The sequence below is a fragment of the Phoenix dactylifera genome, chromosome 7 (genome assembly GCF_009389715.1).
Source record: "Phoenix dactylifera cultivar Barhee BC4 chromosome 7, palm_55x_up_171113_PBpolish2nd_filt_p, whole genome shotgun sequence".
Lineage (NCBI taxonomy): Eukaryota > Viridiplantae > Streptophyta > Magnoliopsida > Arecales > Arecaceae > Phoenix > Phoenix dactylifera.
The window spans coordinates 8251666-8275377 of NC_052398.1; the positions used below are offsets into that span (position 1 = coordinate 8251666).

A 23712-nucleotide genomic window follows, 5' to 3' on the forward strand; every position below is an offset into this window, starting at 1 on the left:
AAATAGTTTCATGCGCCTACAATATTGGCGGACCGTTTTTTTTAAAAAAAATAAATAAATTAAGATCCATCGCCATTCACTATTTAAGTACCATTTTTTATTTACCCCATAAACAATATACCTAATATATTTTTGCATCTAATTGTATACAATACAAAGAGAACCGAGTTATTAGGTCGTCCAGATATGAAAAATAGCAACCTAGAGCTTCAATTCCATCCTATGATCGGATTGAGAAGTCTCACTATCAAATCTAACACAAGCCAAGGTGTCGTTCAGAACAAGAATTTTTGCTTAGGTGGGGTTAACTCTAAATTTAATATTGGAGACATAACTCAGCATGACAAAGTCTGGGTTTCAAACATCATGCAAAAATATCTGGTTGCCTCGCCAAATCAACCTTTCCAAGCGATGCTTGTCTTCGTCCTGACAGAGGGAATAGGGGAAATCCCATGTCTTACTGGGAGTTCTTTTCTTAGGCTGGGTCTTACTCCTGAGTCCTGGGACTTCAAGCTGAATAAAAGTATCCATGCCACATAGGTATAATTAAAGATTTTACAGCATAATTCAGCTGTTATGAGATTATTTAACATTCTTTCGTTTGGTTTCAGTTTCCCAGTTAGGAGTACCAGACTTCCAAAATGCTGTCTGTGAGTTTCATCATCGAAACTTTTCAGCTTGACATCAATCATCAATCTAACACTGACAAACTCTGAACTAATAATCATGATTAAAATATATTGCAGGTGCTGGGTCTCTATAAACTGAGGTTTTATTATATGGAACGAATCAGAGCTGCAGTGTGTTATGCTCAGCAAACACATTAAAAGACATGTCTTATAGAGAGAAGGTGAATCAAGGGCCATCCTAAAAAAAAAAACAACGAAATGAAGAATAATATTGGTCGTACTTTCTTTTGTTAAAAACAACTAAAAGAGATGGCTGGGGCCAAAACCTTTCGTGTGGACAATCAATAACTGTAGCTAATACACAGATCACAAAAATTACTTCCCACACTCAGAAGACTGGACAAGAATTACAAAGAACTCAAAACAAGCCAGAAGGGTCAAAACATGTATTCAAATTTCTTTGATTTAGTAATACAATAATTGGGGAAAAATAAACAATAACATCACCTCCATTCGCGAATTTCTATATCCATCAGTACCTTCAGCTCAGCCCAACAATTCTTTGAGGAAGGCAGCAGCATCAAAATCACCTTACAAGATGCTTCCAATGCATTCAAGCTAAAACACCAAGCAAGTGAACACAGTTTCACTTTTCTCACTGACCAGCAAAAATCTTTCCATTCCAAATGGTCTTTTTGGCATCTAATCATCGATGGAGACTGAAACATAAGCATGTGGCTGAGTATTTGCTTGTTTGTATGGATATATTCATACATATGGTCAGAATTTACATCTAAAGCAAAATCCTATGAACATGTACAAGTTGATTGCTTCACTAAGAGTTTGAAGAAGGGGATTCTGTCCAACCTTACTTGCATCCAGCTGTATTATTACCCTGTAAAATTAGTTAGCAGAGTGGATCGAGAACTGACATGTGACAAAGAACGACGCTGTCACATCACATCAAGTCTCAACGAAGCTGAGGTCTAGGCCTAGCTCTCATTATTGTTTCATCACTATGCCGGATCCATTCAGACAATTTCCATGGTTTCTGCCATTTCCACTTGAATTGTAATAGCCACTGATGATGGCTCCTTTTCCATCTCCAAAGCTTTCCTGCTTTTCCTACTACTGCCATTTTCTTTTCCATTGATAATTGCCCAATTGGGACCATCTGCAGTCAAAGAACTTCTTAACCAATCTGAAAGAAAAACTACAATTATCGTAGTAAGAGAAGGAATCGAACCTTTAGCGGCTCGTTGTTGAATGTTGCAGTCCCTTTGTTAGGGCTATTAGCAATGCCAGCAGTGTATTTGAGTTGCTTCTGTGCGGGAAGTGCAACCGGAGATAATGGAGTGTTGGATTCATCAGCACAATGCTTCAACGAACCATTTGAGTTCCCCTGAAAATTATCATATCAAAATCGAGGAGAATAATCAAAGCTCATATCCAGGATCTCTTGATTTGAGTCCAAGAGACATGTCATAAGCACTACATATATTTTTATACTAACAAGAAAGGGCAAAAATCCCTCAGTCCGATAATGAGTCTTCCCTCCAGGCACTCAATATTGTACTCTCTATTGCCAGATTATCACACCTTCGATTTTTTGTCGCCCAGATAATAGGCATTTTTCAGAAAGGTCTCCAACCATGGACAAAGATAGATCCTTTTTCTTTTCCTTTAATCTTTACGTCCAAAATTCTATTTGAATAGGAAAGATGATATCACAATAAAAATTAGAAAGGCGATAAGATGAGAAGGAAAAAGAAAGAACACAAGTCACCAAGAAATGCAGATTCAGGAAAGTTGCAATATTATTGCAAAAATCTTTTGCAGTGGTAAATCAAAATTTATTACTCTTCATTTAGACAGAGCACTTTCAGAGTTACTATATGTGATGACTTAAGCATAAATTTATATTGAGAAAATGTTCTAAACTCAGCAGTCCTTGATGCTTCATGAACACCCAATACTTTTGATTAACAAAAACATAAAAAATAAAATAAAAATGTCTAGTTGCCTTTTCCTCAAAAAGAAGGGGTTTAATAGCCTTTTAAATTCTTCCACATTAACGGTTAGTTTACACCATAATTTAGCATCAGGTACACAAAGCAAACTTAACACGTAAGATTCCTGGAGTGGATCTGGAAGCAGGAAAGGCACATGGTCTTTCTATTTTAGCTCAAATAGTTTCTTGCAACAATTTATGCTTACATGGCTATTTTCTCATAGAAAAACCTTAGTAATTAGTTGAATCACAATAGTTTTCCATTAACTTTCAAAATGAATATGATAAACAGATAAAGCAAAGTGCTACCAACATATTGCACTAAGTTAAGACACTTAAAATTTTCTTAGAATTAGGCAAAGCTTATGATTTCCAGGTTACAGAAACATGATACACAGTCATAAAACCAAGCTTACAGAAATCTAGGTTTGAATTTTTGTTTAGCTGTAACCATACTATGTCTCCTCCTCATTTTCAGGTTTCAAGCTCTCAATCGAAGTTTCAGATTCCAATTTATATTTGACTGAAGATATTAAGCTGTACAAGTTTAAAATTCATGGTTGCAGTAAGAGATGAGACCTTAATTCTGCATTGACTAATAAGTATGTAATAATAAATATTATGAATATAAGCTCACCAAAGATGATGTAGCTAATGCAATTGCAACAGCTTGCTCTCTCAACTTTTGCTGCTTCTCCATTTCCTTTCTCCGTGCTTCGCTCTGGCGGAGGATACCAATGAGCTCATTCAGCTGCTCTTTCAATTCCTTGATCTCAATTTCCTTCTCCCTCAACTGGCACCTGTTACCAAAGAAAAATCAGTATATCACAGATGGATAAGATAATGAGGAAGGAGTCAACAAAGAAAAGGGAATTTATGGATGAGCATCAAATATTGCAAAAAAAGAAAAAAGATTGATTACATCAACATACATAAGATATAAATGAGAAGGATTTTAAAACAACCAAATTGGCATGATGAGGATAGGGGATTCTTTATTTTGCTAATTTAACTGTAGAAAACTTTTATATTATCCCAAAATTTATATTCACCTTTCCGCATGTGCGTACTGTAGATATGGTGGCTCTGTGATGACAAATTTCTAATATTAGTTTTTCACTTAGTAAGTCAAACTTACCAGACCACAATTTTCAAAAGCATTACTCCAATAATCCCTGTTCTCAAGTTAAGATTATTATAAAACAGCATTTACCTAACATGGAGAAAATACAGACAATAGGTTAATATTTTTGTATCCCATGTTTCCTTGTTTCCCTAGAATTTCTGAAAATTCTGATTAATTTTGTTGATATTTCAGATGAGCCAACCAAATTAAGTCTTCGCAGATACAACTGAGCACAAAACCAGCAAACAATCAAATTATATCGATTAAGAAACCAAAAGGACGACTAGAAATTCTCAACATGACTGGTTTAAAATACGAAGCTGAACCTTGCATCTGCCGCAACATTAAACACATAATGCAGTAAGCTCTTTGCATCTCCCATCGATCGCAACAGATTCCATCTTCCTCGTCCAGTAAATGCACGTTCACTTTCCTCTGCCTCAGAAAGTTGCGAAGCCATTGCTACAAGAGTATTTGATGAAATGCTCACCATGTTCTCAAGTGATGCTATTCTTGCTAACTTTGCATTAGAGAACATATTTGATGTCCTGGACAAGAAGAAGAACACCAAATAAAAGAGAGCAATTTAACCATGGGTATACTAACTTGAAACACTAGTTTCTTCAATGGCTAACATGATTTGCATAAGATTCTGTCTCAGATTACTCAATGTTAAAATCTAAATTCAAATATATGAGCCAACAGTATCAAAAAAAATGGAAAATGTTGGACCTTAAGTTTTATAATGTTATTTACCGAGAATTTCCATTCCTTCCTCTTGGGGGACTTACCCCCCCATAGAATGTCTCCTCCTGTTTCAAAAAGGCAAGCTCTTCTGCCAGTGCAGCTCGTCTAATGGAAAAGTACAAATTTTATCAGGACAGCCATAAATGCTCTAAAAAAAAAGGCCAGCGGTAAGATTGGAAAGAAAGGGAAAAAAAAAACACATACACTTGACTTTGTTTCTCATATTCAGCACGAACTTCATGCACATGCACCATGACTTCAAGCTCATGATCTAACCAGCGTAGCAAGGACTTCTCATTTATCTGAATTTAAAGGTTACAGTTGATATATAATAATTATTCCTTCTACTGAACATTAGACATCTTAAATATAAACAAGCATCTGTTCAGCACCTGATTGCCTGGAGAATTACCATTTGCATTGACTGGAAAAAGAAAGAACAATGTTAGAATTGCATGCAGCCACAGGCTTGAGTGTATTCAGTTTTCTTTACATTGAGAAATACCAGAGTTGTCACGAGCTGAGGATTTGCGTGCTTCTAGCAACTCTTTCAACTTCTTGGTAGCCATAGCAGCCTCTTCTGTCTTCCTTTGAAGAACCTGTAGAATGGACTCTAGACATGGTTAACTTCAATTCAAAATGCAAAATAAATTGTTGTTAAAAGGTCAGGAGAGGCTCATGACATAGAATTCACCTTACTCCACTTTTATTGCGCAGACAGTCACAGATCACAGATGTGCATCATGCACACACACCACATGCACACAAGTACAGCCTACAAGTCTACACCCTTAAGTGTGGAAGTCAAGTCATAGTTTTGACTTGTGTTATTCTAATATTTTAGGAATATTTGCAGGTGAATCATATACTGTTATTGTTATCTTACTAATCTACAACCCATCAGCACCATTGCAAGATCCATTTGTCCCCCACTGCACCTCATGAAGCAAGTTGCATTAGTCTCTCAAAATTAATTATGTAATAACAATAACTTCGTATGTCTTGTATTTTACTTGTCTAAATTCTTATCATACTTGCATAATCAGTATTCCCATTCCTTCCTTTCTGCTATAATGTCAGCTATAAAACTAGTCAGACAGAAAACATGACACTAAGCTGCCTAAGTTGTCAAAAGTGACCAGTCATTAACTTTCTCAAGGATAAGGGTCAACTGTCAATCAATTGCTATCACAGGCAAAAAAAACATTTACTAAGCTATACAATCATGTAGAACAATAAGGCAATCAGGAATATTACAAGTTTACAACACATGTGAGTCACCCGACCAATGAGCTGACAGGGATGGTGCATTTATTCTCTTATACACTATGTCAGTGCTGTATAAAAAAAAATATAAGGTTCGCATAGCGCATGGATGAGCTAGTTGGAGCTTGTGTTTCTGGATGAAATTACAGGCTCAAATCCTCATGGTGGCAAATATTGAAGACGCTTGCGCTTGGCCCAGCCCAGTTGGAGGCAGTCCACAGGATGGGCTGAACCCCTTCAATGTATTTTATTATTCTTATCATCCTCATCATCAACATTATCATCAAATATTTTTTTCTCTTATGTATATATTAGATTGGTTAGAAGAAATCTTAATCTTCTGTATGGCCTTGTTAACTCTAAAAAGAATGACAAGTTTTAGAATGAAAAGTTAAAAACTAAGGCTTTTCAGTTCACATGTTTTCGTCATGCTAATGCAGTGTTGTACTGCTTATGAAAAAAGTGAAAATAATATATGAGTGAAGATCGTTGTATATGATATTCAAGAGCATCTAGCAGAAACCATAATCCAATTAAAATACAATCTCCACATCCATTAGTAAATGAACACAGGCTTTGAAGGAATATATCAAACCTATCAGCTGCTGGATCATCTCCTAGAATAGGAACAAATTAAGAGAATCAAATGTAAATAAAATTTATGCAACTGATGTTCGGAAGGCATCAAGTGAACTTAGATAATATTTTTCATTAATTCAAGTGCTTTCAGCAAAATAATGAGATTACAAGATATTTTTAAGAGCGAAACTTATATATACCATTTTCTGTCGTTGATTCAGTGCCTGAAGTTTATGTCTTTCATACTCATTTCTCCTCCCCTCTTTCCTTAACTGTATTATGAAAAGTATCAAAATCAAACTTCCACAAAATCCTAAGAAATCTGAAATTTCTTAGAAAATAAACAATAAGCAAGAGTGTTAAAGTTACTAGTTTTCATAACAAAAGAACAGTAGAAGTTCAAGACAAAGATGGGATGCCACATGTTATGCTTCTGAAATGACTTCAAGAATAAAATTCAAATTGTCAACTCAATGATGTAATTATAACAATAGGATACAGTTCAGCAAAAACAAAAAATGCTAACAAAGATAATCAATAGAAGAACTACATAACTTAGGCCTGTATTTGGTAGGTCTCTTGTTTTCTGTTTTTAAAAAAGAAAAATGGAAACCAAGGCGAGAACTGCTCATTGTAATGTCCTTTAAAAAAAAAAAAGTTTCTAAAATTTCTGAGTAAATTTTTTTGATTTTAGAATGAAAACAAAAACAGAACATCAAGTTGCTCGCCCCCCAACCCTTACAACAACCTCCATTACCACCACAACTGTCACTCCACCACTGCTCACCACCTCTACCTCCACCACCCATACCACCACAGCAACTACTAGTCTGCTACAATGTTCACAATTCCCACCACCAGTCTCACCACCATTCAGCTTGCACTACTTGCCATTACCACACCATTTGCCACAACCGCCCACCACTAATGAAAACAGCCACCATGGTCAATGCTACTACCATCATGATCACCATTTCCACCATTGTTGCAGCCATGGCATCACCACAGCAGTGCTACAAAATCCCTTACTGCCATCACGATGACCAGACAAGTTATTTTATTGTGTTCTATTCTTTTATTCTTTTATGGTAATTATTGTTTTCTACCTAAAAAAATGGAAAATATCTATAACTACCTAGCATGTTTGTGTTCTCAAAATACCAAAAATAAAAATAAAAAAATGTAGAAAATTAGCAACAATGCCAAATGCAAGATTAGATTCTTTTTTCCCCACTTGAGCTTCAGTTTTATTATCACTTCTCTGCAAAAAGGAATATCAGTAAAGCATGTCTGTGGTAACCTAAAAGAAACATTATGCTATAAATGGATCAAAGGTGACAACATAAACTGGCCAGCCAATTGAGTGGTGCTCTAAATGACCAACAACACAAAACAATAAAAAATAATGCTCCGGTGCCATAGCAAATTTGTACCTTCTAATCATAACACCATGCCCAGTACGAGATTTAGGAGTCTAATTAGCTGAAGGAGCAGTAAACAAGTAAAATCTCCTGATGACTGAAACTTTCATGGCAAAGAAAAAGAGTGCAACTGAGGTTCTTCACATATAAATGAAGATGTTTCTCATATAGATGAATAGGAAAAATTTTAAGCATTAGTTTTCGTGCCATCAACTTATAATAGACAATAACTCATCCATCTGTAGCAAACTTGTGGGCTCATTCCATTTTCATCAAATTTAATTAAAAAGTGGCAGGACCGGAAAATCAACCCAACAACTTGCAGCTATATTGGAAATATAAAAAGGGTTGGTAATGATAGTATAAATGATGAAGTGGAAAAAGAACTACAAATCAAATCACTTTGTTACACACTTGAAAATGGATATTATAACAGCACACCGTAAATAGAATGTCAACAATGATAATATGATCTATGCAACTTCAATTATTCATAAGCAGATGGCATCATGGTGATGTCAATAATCATGAACATGCAAAAAAATGTATGATAATGTATTAAAGCATATAGCATATTTTTTCCAAACAACAACAAACAGACTATACGACAGATACGACAAAAGTTTTGCATGATAAAATAATTTAAATTGTTTTTTCCTCAATTATTTATAAGTAGATGGCATCATGGTGATGTCAATAATCATGAACATGCAAAAAAACGTATGATAATGTATTACAGCATATAGCATATTTTTTCCAACCAACAACAAACAGACTATAAGTACAACAGATATGACAAAAGTTTTGCATGATAAAATAATATAAATCATTTGTTTGTTCCTCGGTAGATTTGAAACATCAATTTGCCAAAAAATTGACAATGTTCAATCAATAGAATAACATTCTCCGGTTCCTTCCCCAGAAAAAAAAAATTATATCTTGGTACAGGATGGTAGTTCCAGATGAGGTTATTAAGTAGCTTCAAGTCAGAATCACACATCAACATGTGAAAAAAATTATTATGCACGTTCTATTTGCTCGTATTTCAATACTAATGACTGATGAAATGCTTCATGATGCTGTACATAATCCAAAAATTATAACTAATGATAGAAATGAAGAACCTGCAGAAGCTCCTTTTCACGAGAAGCCTTCCACTGGCGAAACTGTTCTACCTCTTGTTTTATCTTGTGTTGCAATTGAACCTGAAAGTATTAAAAACAATGAGCAACGGGTAAAAAATAAAAAATGTCAATAGAAGTTGTAATAATATGGATGAGAATGATAATGACATAAAATCAATGGTTGAAGCAACAACCTTTTGTGCCTTAATAAATTGAATTTCATCTTGAAGCTTCTTTGCTGCTTCATCACTCCTTTGCTTTTGCTTTAGAAGCTGAACTTGGTTTTCTTGTTTCTTCTTAAGATCCATAATCTGAAAAGGAAAGATAACTCTGAGGATCTTTTAGTGTGTAAGAGGGTGTTGCAACATTTCAGCAATACAATGCCCGCTATTTTCACCTGTGCTTCGAGGGACTTTAACTTCTGTAGGTGGACATCTGGCAACTTGTGTGCTCGCCCATCTGAGGAGGCAGCAAGGCTTTCCACTTCAGCCAACAATCTATCCCTCTCTTGCTGAAAATTAATCCGCCCTAGTTTAGACATAACAGGAAAAGCAAGAAAAGCAATTGGCTCAAATCTGGATACTAATCAACCTGCACTATCCTTTTCTCCTCTTCAAGTTCCATCAGTTTCTTCTCAAAATGCTGCTTAAGAGCAAGAGTGCCAAACCCTCCAAACATTCTCATCTCAGACTGCAGAATGAGACAAAATATTAATACTGAGAAAAAAGAAAATGAGCTAAAATATTAATAATTCATTTAACTGAATTTCTCAGACTACAGGTCGTCAGAAGTTGAATATATTTAGATCTATGATATGGGTAAAATTTCTTTGCTAGCGAAGCAGAGGATAAAAATTGAAACTAATGGAAATTATATAGGACACAGGACAAGATTGTAAATAGATCTCATGGATAATTGAAGCGTCTTCAGGTTTAAGAGTTATTTCTGTGTTTTTTTCTTTAATTGATGGGGAAAACCAAGGTATAGTACATAAGACTTCCATCTCAGACTGCAGATAGAGATATTACTTCCCTAAGTATACAGGATCTTGTTGCCCTCTCTATTGTAATGTTCAAGTTGTACAGGGATTTATAATTTATAGCATAAAAAACTTCATGTCTATTCCCAGCTAGTTTAAATTAGCCTGAAAGTCCATAATTCTGTTATGCTCATTAGCAACCCTAGATATACAACCATCTATGGATCACCTATTACTTCATAAGATCATTTAGACCCAGAAAAGCAGGATGAGCTCTGTAGGGTTTTACTCCTTATGTCTCCACAAAAAGTAACTTGAAATCTGATACCTCACAAATTTCTCGCACATCCAAGTTTTAGTGAGAAATTTAACAATTTGAGAATTTCTTTTATTTAGCAATGCAGATCTGTCCACTTAATCCTCATATAGAAACTTGGTATCATCTGTCCAACAGAACTCTTCATCAGTCCTCCTGCACCAGCACAAAGTATCAGCCTAGGAACCATCTATGTTACCTCAAGCTTGATCGCACGTACATTTGAATAGAGAAGGAAAAGCCTATGACCAGTAACAAATTGGAAGATGATCCAGATCTTGTTCTTTTCAGAAACAGAAATTAAACAAAGAGTGCTCAAGACTTCCGAATGCATGTTGTTGCCTTTCTATAACCACATGTTAATATGCTATTGCAAAATCGATATCCTTTACTCTCTCTCTCTCTCTCTCTCTCTCTCTCTCTCTCTCTCTCTCTCTCTCTCTCTCTCTCTCTGTTTTTTGAAAAAGAGTGGGGAAGTGAGGGACAACTCATCCAGTTAAAAGTAATCTAGGTCCAAATACTTGGAGTTCGCCTCCCAAGTTTCAAAAGCAGGGCATCCTCCAATTGGAAGAGTGTGACAACTGGGGTACTTCCTAGTTCACATCTCTTACTGAAAGGTATAATAAGTGAATGTGACATTTTCACTTGAAAAATGGCTGGCCAATATAGAAAGGAAAGGCTTCATCTTCAGTGAGCAGATATAAACATCCGAAATCAAAATATATATCAGAAAGAGAAAGTGGTCATATGTCATATACTATTATGTTGTTTCAATTGGCATGGCATTTAATGTAAGGAAAACTTCTGTTCAATTAGCATACGCAACTGTGGCATTTTTATCCAAACATCATGTCAGCTCCAATCTACAAAATGTGTTTGCAAAATATGTCCATCATGGGACCTGACAATTAGCTTCATTGTATCAATGCATTACATATCCAAGGTTTGCCATATTGATCAGTACCATACCATACTATACGGGTGCCGAACTGGTGTGGTGTCTCATACTGTACCGACAATCGGTACGGCTTGCCGTCTCGTACCATACCACATACCAACACTATAATAGGATGGTACCGGCATGGAGCTCGGTATCGAGATAGCGAACGTTGGGTAATATTGCCTGCAGGTTTCTAGTAATATTGTTCCGAGGTTTCTACAACTTTGCTCAGTATAATGTATATTGGAGACTATTTCAAGCCAGAAAATTTATGTTTGGAAGTGCAAGGCAGTCATTTAGCACCCAAATAACCATATAGAAGCCATTTAAAACTCAAATTCTTGCGTTGGCTTATTTAAATATATCTTTAGGCTAGGGCCTGATTGCAACTCTCAGATGTGCAACTTCAAAATACCATCTGTTAGATTATCACCATTTGAATATCCACCATTAATTCTTTGTACTTTGTCCATTTGTATAAGAGCATATGTCCACCATAAATAAAGCATCACACAATGTTACCTCAGATTATCATAATTGTTAACATAAAAAATAGAAATTTAAAAGAAAAAAAAATTGTACTTACAATACATCAGCATATAAGCAAACAGAGCAAAAATAATAGTGCATATATGAGCACAAATCATTATGTTACGTAGATATTGCAATTCTATAATTAGTGTCATGTCTGAAGATGGTGTAAAGTGTAAACTTTATGAAACAATCTTAAAGATTCTTGGTGACAGTATTTTTTTTATCATGTTGTTTCAAAATATAATATCTTCAGTAAGTGCTGATTTATTTGGCTGTACACCCTAGATAAACAAAAATAAAATTTTATTAGAACAGACAACTTGAATTTTTCAAACAAATTTTCACATTGGGAATGAAATGTTATGCACAAGACTGATGGGACTTGAAATGCTGAATGTTTCACACAATTTGTGGAAATTTATTCATGAAATAATCAACATGTACATTATCACAGCATTTGCCTAACTGAAATTCACATCCAAACAAGAACATGGCATTCATATTCATATTTTGAAAACCTATGCAGAAAAATGTATCCATTAACAAGAATCTTACTTGAAACATTAAGTCATACATGATTTTAACTAGTTCATGCTCAGCAAAGATTTTTAATAAAAAATAGCAGAAATCATAAAGATGTTTGCTGAAATTTTTAGATCACCTCTTTCTGCTCCAATCGCCTATTTAACTCATTCAGTTCCTTGCCCATAGTGTCTTGCAATATTGTATGTTCCCATTCTTTTGCTGCTACTTCATCAATTTCCTTGGAATTATCACCTTCTGATAGCAGAAATTTGCATCCCAAGTTATGAACCAAAGATTATTAATTCGCAGCAAAACAACAAGAATGCGCACTCATACTGAACTTCGTTTATCTCTAACGGAATGCAAACTTAGAAAACCAAACACAACAGAAGTGATAGCATGTCAAGTTTGTCCAGAAAAATTGCCTCTTAGGGTTTCAGCCATTTGGTAATCAAATGAGTCTGTACTCTGCAGGCTCCTTTTAAGCCCTTCTGCTTTCACAAAACAATTTCCACCTTTCTGAAAGAGTAAGCATAAAGCAACACTAATAAAGCATTTATCCAATTAATGAAGCTCCTCAATATTACAAATATACATAGAAGAGCCATTAACCTAACTGAAAATGGACAAATTAAATAAAATAAAGAAGTCAAATTTTGAGAAACTCAGATTGGAAAGAAACTAAAGCAACAGAAAGTGTCGAGTAGTGTACATGAACATCTGTCCCACAATGTTCAGTGTGAGCAGAATGATTGTGATACTCATAGAGTTCCCCACAAAGATCTTCATTGGTAGATTCCAGCCAAGAAATTCTTTCCTTTAGAGCCTACATATATAAATACACTAAAATGTTAATGCCTACAAAAGAATTCTCAGAATATGCATATATATGTACATCAACACATATGCATGTATGTGCATATATGTGGTTGCTTCACTGGTTGCATGAGCTTGGTCTGCGTCCTACAAAATAGATACTCTGCTCTCCAACTGGTGGTCTTCTAGGTTCCACAATAGGACCCTCTCTTGCCTAAAACTGCTCTGACCAGGAATCTGGGCCCAATTCGCAGAGTCATACTGCTGTGGAAAAAGATTTCTTACCTGAATCTCATCAGATGCAGCTCCTCCCCCACGAGCACAAAGTAGCTCTGCCTGCAAATATTCAATCTGCTGACGCATCCTTTGCATTTCATTAGATATTGGATTTCTGTTAACCTGGAAAGGAAAACTTATATAAGCAAATATGCACTTCCACCAGTAAGAAACAAGAGCATTCATTTCTGCATAGAAGGTAGTAATTGCTTCGCTAATATATTGTCCTTTGTAGACTCACAATGGGCTTATTTTGAATATTGCGAGCACGATTAGCATATTTCAGTGTGTTAAGGGTTTCCTCTGCATTAATATCTGCTGGGCTGATGCAAGCTGGAAAAAAATGGGATAACATAGTTAGAGAGTATGTTTGAAGGAAGTCAAAGAGAAAAACTTTATAGCATAGTCTTTTTAGCAATGCTGTTCATTCAGCATCATACATACATATACTTACAATATAACAAGAAACGGCTGATTAACATCTTTAATTAATAGTAGCAGCCATTCTTTACCAATAAAGAGCAGATGAAAAAAAAAAGGATACGGTTGAAACTAGGGTTCTGTTTGGCTATTTGGCAAAGAGAGAATGAATCACATTATCATTAATTAGACATCAATAGAACAATTCAAATTATCAATCAAAACAACATGAATACATGCTATTAAACTTGCCTTTTCCAAATCATAAGATGCATACGATAAGGCATCATAAATTCAGGAGCCGTAATTTTGCATGCATTTTATTGGCACAGTCAAAGGCAATAGAGATAACATGAAGGACTTTTGGTGGCAAAATGGGTTACCTATCATGACAGTCCTGCTGTTTCCACCAAGTGAGTCCTGCAAAAAATGTACATAAATAATTAGACAGAAGAAATACGTTTTTTTTTTTACTTGGGTATTCTAATTATCAAAAGAAACTTCAACATTAGAAGGATGAGGTCATTCTTTTCTTTCTTTATTTTTTTTTTGTTTTCTTTTTCTCTTTTGCTTTTTCTTTTTCTTTTTTTTCCTTTTTCTTTTCTTCGCTTTTTACGGATATTTCTATATTCATCCTACTCATCCTGTTAGACTAAGTATTCCAATTTTAACCACCTAGAAAATACACCCATGCTATATGTTGTATACTTGGTCTGGGAACAAACTGATGTAGGGTAAATAAGACAGTAACAACCAATCAGGGTGCAGCCGAGATCAAATCCATGAAGAAAATGTGACCTGAAAATTTGATGTGTTATCATTAAGAGCTACAAAAGAGTCCTGCTTCTATGAAAAAGGCACCACTCAATCAGGCTGTGTGCAATAATTATACCATCCAGTCAAGCAGAAGGTAATGGTTGCAAACTGAATCAGGAGAAATCATTTTGTGTTGGACCATCGGAAGTCCAAAAATTGCTGATTTTGATTTTTAAATTCGTAAGGATGATGCTTGGAGTTGTAATCACCGAAGAGATGCCGGAGCCTGTTAAGAATTTTTTATTTAGATTAAAGGTTCAAAGTTGAAAAAGAGAATAAAAGTTTTGAGTTCAGATTTGGACAGCAATTTTTAACTTAATTTTGTCATAGTCAACTCCCTGGAGTCATCTGCTTTCTCCCCCTCGCCAACCTTCATCTTATTTTCATGGATTATGAAACAATAACCCATCTTCCTTTTGCAATCTCTCCCTCATAAGATTTAGATCAACAATTCCTTGTTCTCTGTGACCAGGAAGGGAAAAAGGTAACCAGTTTCTTGGCTGGAGTCCACAGAGATGTTTAAGCGGATTCACGAAAAATAAACTATACTATCCAGTTATCCATTTTGTACAATCCTCCACCATATTTTTTTAGTTTTTAAGGCTGGGGGAAGTCAAGCACCCTGTGCCATGATTCATGGCATGCCCGGATATATGCCCGGACATCTTGAAAATTGCATTACAATTAGTATAATGAAAAGTATTCCCTACCATTACTTCAAAAAAGTCTGATAACTCAGCAATGTAACCGTGACCATTATTGCCAAGGTTGCTTCTTTGTGATGTGGATGCAGAGAGACTTACTAAACTTCATATTTTGTTGATACAATTGTATTGTCCCTTGACAAACTCACACCCCTCCGCAATCATTTCATTTTCAAACTCCAAGTTGTCTCAAACTATAGGAAATGAGTTTCAAAATCCTGATAATTATCCATGTGTTGGACCAAACATACATTTGTTATTATCCTATTAAATAAATTAGGTCACACACATCATATCTACAAGTTAAATAGAATATGATCCAACCTGCAAGAGTCGAGTAAGTTTGCTGTCACGGTAAGGAACATGGGCTCCTTCTTTCCGCTTTTTCTCATCCCCAAGAGCGCTTATGACATTTCCAAGAGCCAGAAGACCCCTGTTGATATGAACCCCTACAACAAGCAAACAGATGGTCTTAATAGAATTTTTCTTGAGTTCAAGCCATGGTTTAGATAAATAAAGGAGCAAATAAACTACCTTCCTTGAATCGAAGGCCATCGGAACCTGTTCGTTTAGCACGCTCTGATCCAGCAAGATCTACTAGATGGAACTTTGCACATAGAAAATCTTCAGTCACATCCTCAATTGGGACACCATCAGCAGTAATAATTGGATCAAGTTTGCGCATCTGCTCCAATGTGATAGTGAAGATGGCATGGGAACGACTATCACAGTATAGAAATCAAAAATAAGAACATTAAAAACAGTATGAAGTGGAGCAGAACCATAAAACATGAAAAAAAAAAATCTATTTAACAGTTTTGCCAACAAGGAAATTTAATCTTGTTGACTTACGTGAAGAACACATTTCCATACAGATGCAGATGAAATTAAATTACATTTCATAATACCAAACCAAGTTAACTATCTTCAGATTATATTCTGTATTTTTTAACCATTTTCTACTATCAAGTAATTTAGATACCAACATCTTTTACCGTGCCTTTACCATTGTTTCCTTTCCACTTGTGTATAAAAAGGGACAACAAAGCCACAGTAGAGCAACCCTACCATTGCGCCAAGGCTCGCCCTCCTCTTTTTCACTTGTGTGCACCATAAAAATTTGATAATAGACCACGTACGAAGAAAGGAACACTAGCTTCAGATTCACAACCATTTATAATTAAAAGTTATTGTATTAATTATGATTAAATTTCAACTTATAAATGGATTATATGATATAATCCATTAGTCAGATTTAGTTCTTGAAATGCAAATGTATTTAGTTCAAATGCAAGGAAATGGCATATATGCTTTTAGCATCTAAAGGCAAGATCAAGTAGGTGGGAAAAAAAGGCCACTCTTGAGAAGGGGTAATTTTTAAGAATTCAAAGAACTAACGAGACACAGAAAGCTAATATGTAAGTCTAAGTTTATGGCATATGACAATTTACACTGTGACATGGATCCGCTTGATGATTAAGGGATCTACCATTTAGCATATCATAGGAGTCAGGAAATATAAAAAACAAATCACTATATATGCATTGAGTGTGAGGATGACATGGTCCTATGGAAAGATGATGATGGAAAGGATATCTCTGCAAGTTGTTGAACAAAGACGTGATCTGTTACTTGTGCAATTTATTTAAAGAAGGCTCACCAAGTGTTAGGAGTAAATGTGGAATTTCATATGAATACTCTGAACTAAGCAAAGAGCATATCAAAATGCAAGGGTGGTGAATGGTGCTCTCCAAAAAATAAGTGAAGCATCTAGGAAAAGGTCCACTTAAATGGTGGTTTTAAATTTCTTTTATATGTGAATTTAATGCTCATACTTTTAAGAACATATCATGAATGGTTTGGAGGATGACTGAAGAGATAAATTTAACTAAACTCAATCTTGAAAGTATATGACAGCAACAGAAGATGCTTGATCACAACGAGTCAGAAGCAACAAAAAAAGGCACGAAAGTACACTCCAAATCTGAAAAATGTGCATGAATATTAGTCACCAAGATATATATGTACAGCATAATATGAAATCAGGTATAGTGTTAACCTTGACTGGTTATTCATGTTTGTGCTTCCAGTTGCACGATTTAGTGAACCTTGCTCTAGACAAGAAGCCATTTCCTTTTGGGAACTAACATCAATTTCAGTGGTTCCAGCAAGTGTTATGACCCCATTTGATGCCTCACGGATTTGTACTGGAGGTTTCCCAGGTACTGTTACCTTCACCACATGTCCATTGCCAGCCTCCACTTTGCTGACAAATGCAGGATCCAACAAGTCTCTCACTTCTTCTTTTAAAATCTTCACAATCAAAAGTTTTAGTTAACATTCTTGGTATGAGAAGGTAATATGTCTATGCAGTAAATATTGTCAAAGGCTTATATTTATCAAATTGTTTTCAATGAGAAAAAATGAAAATAGAAATTTGCATGCAATGTTTCGTTATGTAAATGATAGACTAAAGGGCATTGATAATAATGCTATCAGAGACCAACACAGGAACATGAAACTCGGGTGCCAGTATGTAAGAGATAAGCTTTTGCAGTATGAAGCCAGGTTTGGAATGTGTCATCGGTGCTAAACATCAGGGGTTCAGTGATGCCATAGACACAATCTATTTCTATACTATATGTGGTGAATGCATATATAATGAATGAATAAACATATAAAAGGGGATAAGGCCATATGTATGCAACAAAGTGACTTTGTCTCAAAGCATCCTCGGTAGCAAGAGAGGCTGCAAAAATCATTGGCAACCACTCCCAGAAGCATATCATATGTTATTAATTGCTTAAGCAAGCATTCATGGGATTCTTTTACCATCCCAATGACACAATACAAATTTTCTTCGACAATAATCTCAATGTGGATGTTCTAGACTCGTGAAGCAAATGGTTCACTTTAACTGTTCCAGCAGCCTGCATTAGCCATAATAAAGGAGAAGCAAAGCATGAACAAACCCAAACTTCATTATCAGCAACTACTTTTGTAGATGGAAATGAAGTCTTTCTCTTTCAATTTGCACATCATACAGGTGAAGTTTACAAAGGAGCTCACACAAAGCCCCAGTAGATATTGAATTGTCAAATGGAACCTTCCAGCCTAATAAACCCAAAGAAAAGGCATGATTGCTCATGAGATTACTGCATGTGAAACATCCAATCCTTATTCTGCCTAACTAGATCCACAAATAATCCAACTAACTTGAAGCACGAAGGATGTATATATTATCATGATAATGCCCTCCAGACTACAGCACATCATAAAAATAGAGTACTGCATCCTATCAACTGTTAGATCACCGTTCAGTTCACTAGGCTGATGTGGTAGTTGGAGATTGATGTTGTAAATGGCGGGTTCAACGGTGTTAGTCAGGCCCCGCCTACCACTTAGCCAATCACTAATTTCCGCATTGATCCAGTGAAATGAGCAGTGATCTGGTGGGCAATCTTTAAAGTGAAAAAAAGTAAAAGTTAGCATGACTTATACATTTGTGTTGAACCTTGGGAAACTATAATTCAGACAGTGTTGGTCCATAATCTTACATCCGAAATGCAAATATTTAATTCGCCCTAATAAATATTTTTGCATCCTGTTCTTTATGTTTCCATGCTACACCAAGAAATTATCAAAACAGGTGGCCTGGAATAATCAAATCATTGTTTTTGCCAGAAATATTGTTTTTATAGTTGTGATTAGAGCAAAGTTTTAAGTGTTGTATTCTACTTCTATGCTGACCTGGCATTGGCATGTGTAATTGCACCAGTAGTTGGCAAGCATGTCATGAGCTGGTATACCTGCATTGGAAGACAGCCATGCCATGTGCCATCCAGGCCTGGCAAAGTACATGCCAATCAGCATAATTGGCAGTTAATCCTTGGAGCTGAGTCCAGGTACTCATTTCTGTGTGAATTTTTCAACCACACTAAAAGAAAAGGAAAAAGGAAAAAGGAAATGAAAGGTAAAGTATGATTAAGCCTTTTGTGAGCGGCCAGATATATGGAGCTAGAAACTTGTGCCCTTAAGATATTCAAAGAACAACAAGATGTTGTCCAGAATGGTAAATAATATGAAATATGATTAACGACAAGAGAAAAGACAAACCTGTTCACCTCAAAAGCTCAGAGAATTAATGTAAAAGTTGTTGTACACTCAATATTGTGAGCATGGTACAATCATTTTAAGATAGACATGCGAGGGTACATTTCAGTTTTTAGCTCATTCAAGACCTGAAAAACAGCACATACAAAACAAGAGTAGGAGAGGTGATCATTCCTTATACCTCAATGAATGAGACACGCAACTGGAATTCTGCTTGATGTTTCAAGGTCTCGATTTTGCTGAACAATGCATTCACAACTTGAGGGATAAGTCCAGTTTGAGAACCATCCCTACATGCAGTTCCCATGGTGTATGTTTTCCCTGATCCCGTCTGTGGCACATTATAAAATTCAGATGTTTCAAGACATCGGCTACATGCTGCAGATACATTACAATTCATATTGAATAAGCTGCTAGGGAGCACAAGACATTGCACTACTTGACCTGTCCATATGCAAGAACAGTGGCGTTGTATCCTTGGAACAAACCATCAACAAGTGGGCCAATGCATTCTTCAAAAATGGCAGATGATGGAGAACCTGTACTACCATATACATGATCGAAAGTAAAAGAATGAGTTCCAATTTGCACCTGCACATCAGGAGTTTTTGATGAAATCTATTAATAATGATTTCAATATCTGACAAGTTCTAGTAGAATAATTGATCACAGTGGGAGCATTCCATCATAAAATAACACAAGACATTTGAAACTTTTTTATCAGGAAAAAAAGGCAGTAAACCATCAGGGAACTGTCAAGTTTTAAAATTACAATACTTGCAGAAGGTAACAGAGTGTTAACTGCATAACTTCATCATCCTACTCTTGACACGCAATTTCAATGTTGCAACAGTATCACAATCATGCTATGAGACGACTAAAAACTATGCAGCAAAGTTGACCTAAGATATCTCAAGACCCGAAAATACCACCTGTTTGAACCAGTTGGACTGGAATGACACAGCTATTTAGTTCAATCTCACGATGAATCAAAGGAGTAATTTAAAATCAGTCAAACAGAAAAGGGAAAATAAATACAATGAACCAGTTCCCTCACTTCTTACAACTATTCGTAAATCAAATATTCCACATCTGCCGCCCCCACCCCCCCTGCCTTCCTTTCGCACATGAATCTTCTGATCCATTATGTTCATGTGTATAAACCAGACCAAGGAAAGTTAGATGCGCAAACATCTCCCTTGAGATTCATTTTTGGGAAAACTTAATTCCGGTGTGCCTCAAACTGATACAGAAGGTTAAGCATTTTAGCTTAGAAAAAGGTAGTATCGGGTTTCAAAGGATGGTTGACGTATGGCAACTTTAACTCAAGAAATTACTGGAATATAAACAGAAAGCAGCTACAGAAAATGAAGTGAAATCATTCGACTCGGCATGAATAAGGCTAAAAATTATAGTCTGCTTACCTGGACATCCCTGATGAAGTTACGGTCTTGTCCCCAGTTGTACATGAAGTTGAGGTAGAACCATGCCACCAAGTATTTTTGCATCTCCAGTGACATAGACACAATTTTGTTAGGTTTGTGACTAACAAGATTTCTAAATTCATTGGCCATGATCAGTAGACCACCAGTAGAAATCAGTCTCTTTAAGCAGAACAAAGTATCGATCAGAAATGACAACAGGCGTTGGAAAGGGAGGGATTTTCCTTTTAAAAAAATGATGATCTTTTTCAAATTCTAGCCCGTAGATACAGCCTTAAATAGATTCACATGCAAAAGAGTACATGACATGAAATTGACCTCTGAAACTTTGAACTCTCTATATTAATTTTGCATTGACGGAGGAGCAGAATCTTGGACACATGCCACATAAATGTAAGCTTGATCTTCTGACATGTGTAGAGAAAATGTTCAATGAGTGAGCAGAGTTTCTTAAGTAAATTTTATTGTTTATGTCATTTATTTAAGGTCTGTTAGATTCGGAAAGTTTGTAAAGCTTATTTTGATGAAATATATCTGAAAGAGTCCTACACGAAACCCTTGTGAGATAACTCATAAACTGTAGTTCTACTACTTTTATATATTGGTGTATGTAGGGCAACAAATTTGGAGAGGCCTAATATTAATGGCTATTTTTCCTTTAATTTATATTATTTTGTTGGAAGATTTCAGAACAAATCTTATGTACCTTATCATCATTAATATCTTCTAATTTATTTGGCATTTTCCTAATGCCTAAACATGATCTATAAGAGACAACGCCACTAGGATACAAATTGTATAATCTATCTTCCTTGCTTCTCTTTTTGCACATAAGGAGTATCAAAAATTACTTAAGCATAGAAATGAAGGCTAAGAGAATAATGATAGGAAGAAGAGATTAGCACACTGGAGTAGAAGATTGTGACTTGTGAATAATGATGGAAATGATGTTGAAATTTCTTTCCCTCAAAAATAAAAAAAGAAAAAAGAAGTTGTTGAAATTTCTTCAATCATCATTCGCAATTTATAAAGCTGTTAAACTACTGACGTTCACTTTTAAGACATTCATAATCACCAGAAGAACCTGAACAACCATAGGGATGAGAATCTTGCACCTGTCGCCAGGAAATGCACAACTTAAATAGGTTATCAGGAATGCAGAAGAGAAAAAATGTTTTGAATGAGATGACAAACCAGGTTATAATACATGAAACTCGGCGAATTTGACAGAATCTTTGAATAATGATGACCATCTATATGAAATCAAATTTTCACCTTACTTCGCAAAAAAGAGGTCAGAAAGGAAAATTAGCACAGATTTTTATAATGCAGAGCACAGAGGCGGAAAAACACAAAAACACAGAAGTAACCAAATCGCTTCTCCAAAAACCCTCCCGCTCCCCCCCGCCAAAAAAAAAAAATCTAAAAGCAGGCAATTCCAGTGGGAATTCCCACTCGATTGCATAGCAGCCAACTCACGCCAAATGAGACGCCAGGGATAAATCTATTGACCAAAGGAAAAAATAAATCTATTTTCTCAACAATCCTACATTCACCTATCCACCATTATTATAACTTTTTTCAAAAAGTTAGATTGCCACTAATTTACCAACTCTCGTTACAGATCTACAGTCCAATTCACACAAAAAGAGCCATTAATTCATAGCAAAGGCAATGAAAAAGATTTCTTTTTTTTGTCAAGAAAACCTCTTTCAAACAAAGTGAATGCGATCTGAAACTGGTAGATGAACCAAAAAAATAAAAAAGCACCGAGAAAAGGGGGCAAAAAAAGAACATACCTGGGGCTTCCCGGGGACGACGGTGACGCAATCGTTGCAGCCCTGCAGCCGCTCGTCCCCGATGAGCGGCCTGACGTGGACCGCCACCTTGACGCAGCAATCCTCCCCATTCTCCATCGTCATCTTTACCAAGAACCGGAAAGAACTACCCTCTCAGAACCATAAACCTCTGTCTATATATTTCAAGAAACAGCAAGCTTTGTTATACTGAAGAAGACTCGTCGCTCGTTTCCAAGTAGCTCCAGATATCTAAGAGGGTAGACGCAAATCGAAGGAACGAGAGATGAGTGGGACAAATGGGGGATTGTATGGGGTGGGATGGGATGGGATGGTTTGTTGGAGAAGAAAAGGATGGAAGGAAAGAAGAAAATGTGTCTGTGAGAGAGAAACGTAGTCAGGTGGAGGCAACAACCTCCATCATTCTTTCTTGGACTTCACTGCAAGCTCCCCCAAGAGAAAACTAAGGTGGAGGAGGTGGTGGTGATGGTGGTGGGTGGGAGGACCAGGGGGAGACTTCAATGGTACCAGGAAAGTTGGAGGTTTTGGAGTGGTGACGATGGAGGTGGTGGTGGGAGTTCAGGAAGGTAGCGTAGGGGAAACTACGTGGTACTCTTCCTGTTTACTGCTGTCCCTGCTATCTATATCTCCCTTGTTTTTTTGCCATTCTCACCACCAACTGGTGACGTCGTGCTTTGTATCTGGGTGTGGGCAAGGTTTTGGGTCCCGGGTTTTGGTCCAAGGCTTCACTTCTTTAATTTACTCCCTGGTTTTAGGTTCTCTTGGGTCCGAAGTTACTTATTAAATCCCCAGTTGACGATTTACAGTGTTATTCTAATCATGTTTTACTGTACTAAGATGGCACCAAGAAGCTTTGCTTACCGTGACCATATCGGCTAGATTTTTTAATAGTCAAAAATAAAATAGTATTGGTTTTAACTATAAAATTTATATTATGCCGTGCAGATCCAAACCAGACGATACGGAGTGCACTACACTATATCGTACCGATTCGATATCAGTATCCAGCACTTTAAAAAATTTTGTATTGTACTAATATTATGCTAATGTAGCATCGATATAGAGTCAAGTATTTAAACGATAAATTTTAATAAAATTATAAAAATTTTAT

The 23712-nt window shown here is 36.0% G+C and overlaps 1 protein-coding gene across 4 annotated transcripts; it reads right to left on the reverse strand.

The window, feature by feature from the left end:
- Positions 1 to 943: 943 nt before the first annotated feature.
- On the reverse strand, positions 944 to 23238 carry LOC103706510 (kinesin-like protein KIN-4A). Of its 4 annotated transcripts, none has more exons than XM_039128195.1 (26): positions 22584 to 23238; positions 20767 to 20850; positions 19787 to 19933; positions 19524 to 19673; positions 17289 to 17542; positions 15764 to 15951; positions 15554 to 15678; positions 14093 to 14129; positions 13531 to 13622; positions 13299 to 13412; positions 12910 to 13023; positions 12623 to 12716; positions 12334 to 12452; positions 9495 to 9593; positions 9301 to 9414; positions 9098 to 9214; positions 8904 to 8984; positions 6559 to 6630; positions 5019 to 5112; positions 4906 to 4937; positions 4718 to 4815; positions 4523 to 4618; positions 4093 to 4314; positions 3278 to 3440; positions 1876 to 2007; positions 944 to 1803 (listed from the first exon to the last, which is right to left on the reverse strand). In XM_039128195.1, the coding sequence occupies exons 1-26, from the start codon at positions 22704 to 22706 to the stop codon at positions 1600 to 1602; spliced, it is 3165 nt and encodes a 1054-aa protein (XP_038984123.1). In that variant the 5' UTR covers positions 22707 to 23238; the 3' UTR covers positions 944 to 1599. The 4 variants fall into 4 exon arrangements, with proteins under 4 accessions (XP_038984123.1, XP_038984122.1, XP_038984124.1 ...); XM_039128194.1 differs by having other exon boundaries at positions 1876 to 2031; positions 22584 to 23237; XM_039128196.1 differs by having other exon boundaries at positions 1876 to 2031; positions 20767 to 21899; positions 22584 to 22780.
- Positions 23239 to 23712: the final 474 nt, after the last annotated feature.

What these genes read in the sequence shown, in the direction of transcription:
- LOC103706510 (XM_039128194.1), bottom strand. Translation starts at nt 22,706, where the DNA reads ATGACGATGGAGAATGGGGAGGATTGCTGCGTCAAGGTGGCGGTCCAC. An exon ending in TATGAGAAACAAAGTCAAGT is followed by an intron (nt 4,619 to 4,717) that starts GTATGTGTTTTT and finishes CTTTTCCATTAG; the next exon opens with ACGAGCTGCACTGGCAGAAG. An exon ending in CATTAGCTACATCATCTTTG is followed by an intron (nt 2,032 to 3,277) that starts GTGAGCTTATAT and finishes GATAATTTTCAG; the next exon opens with GGGAACTCAAATGGTTCGTT.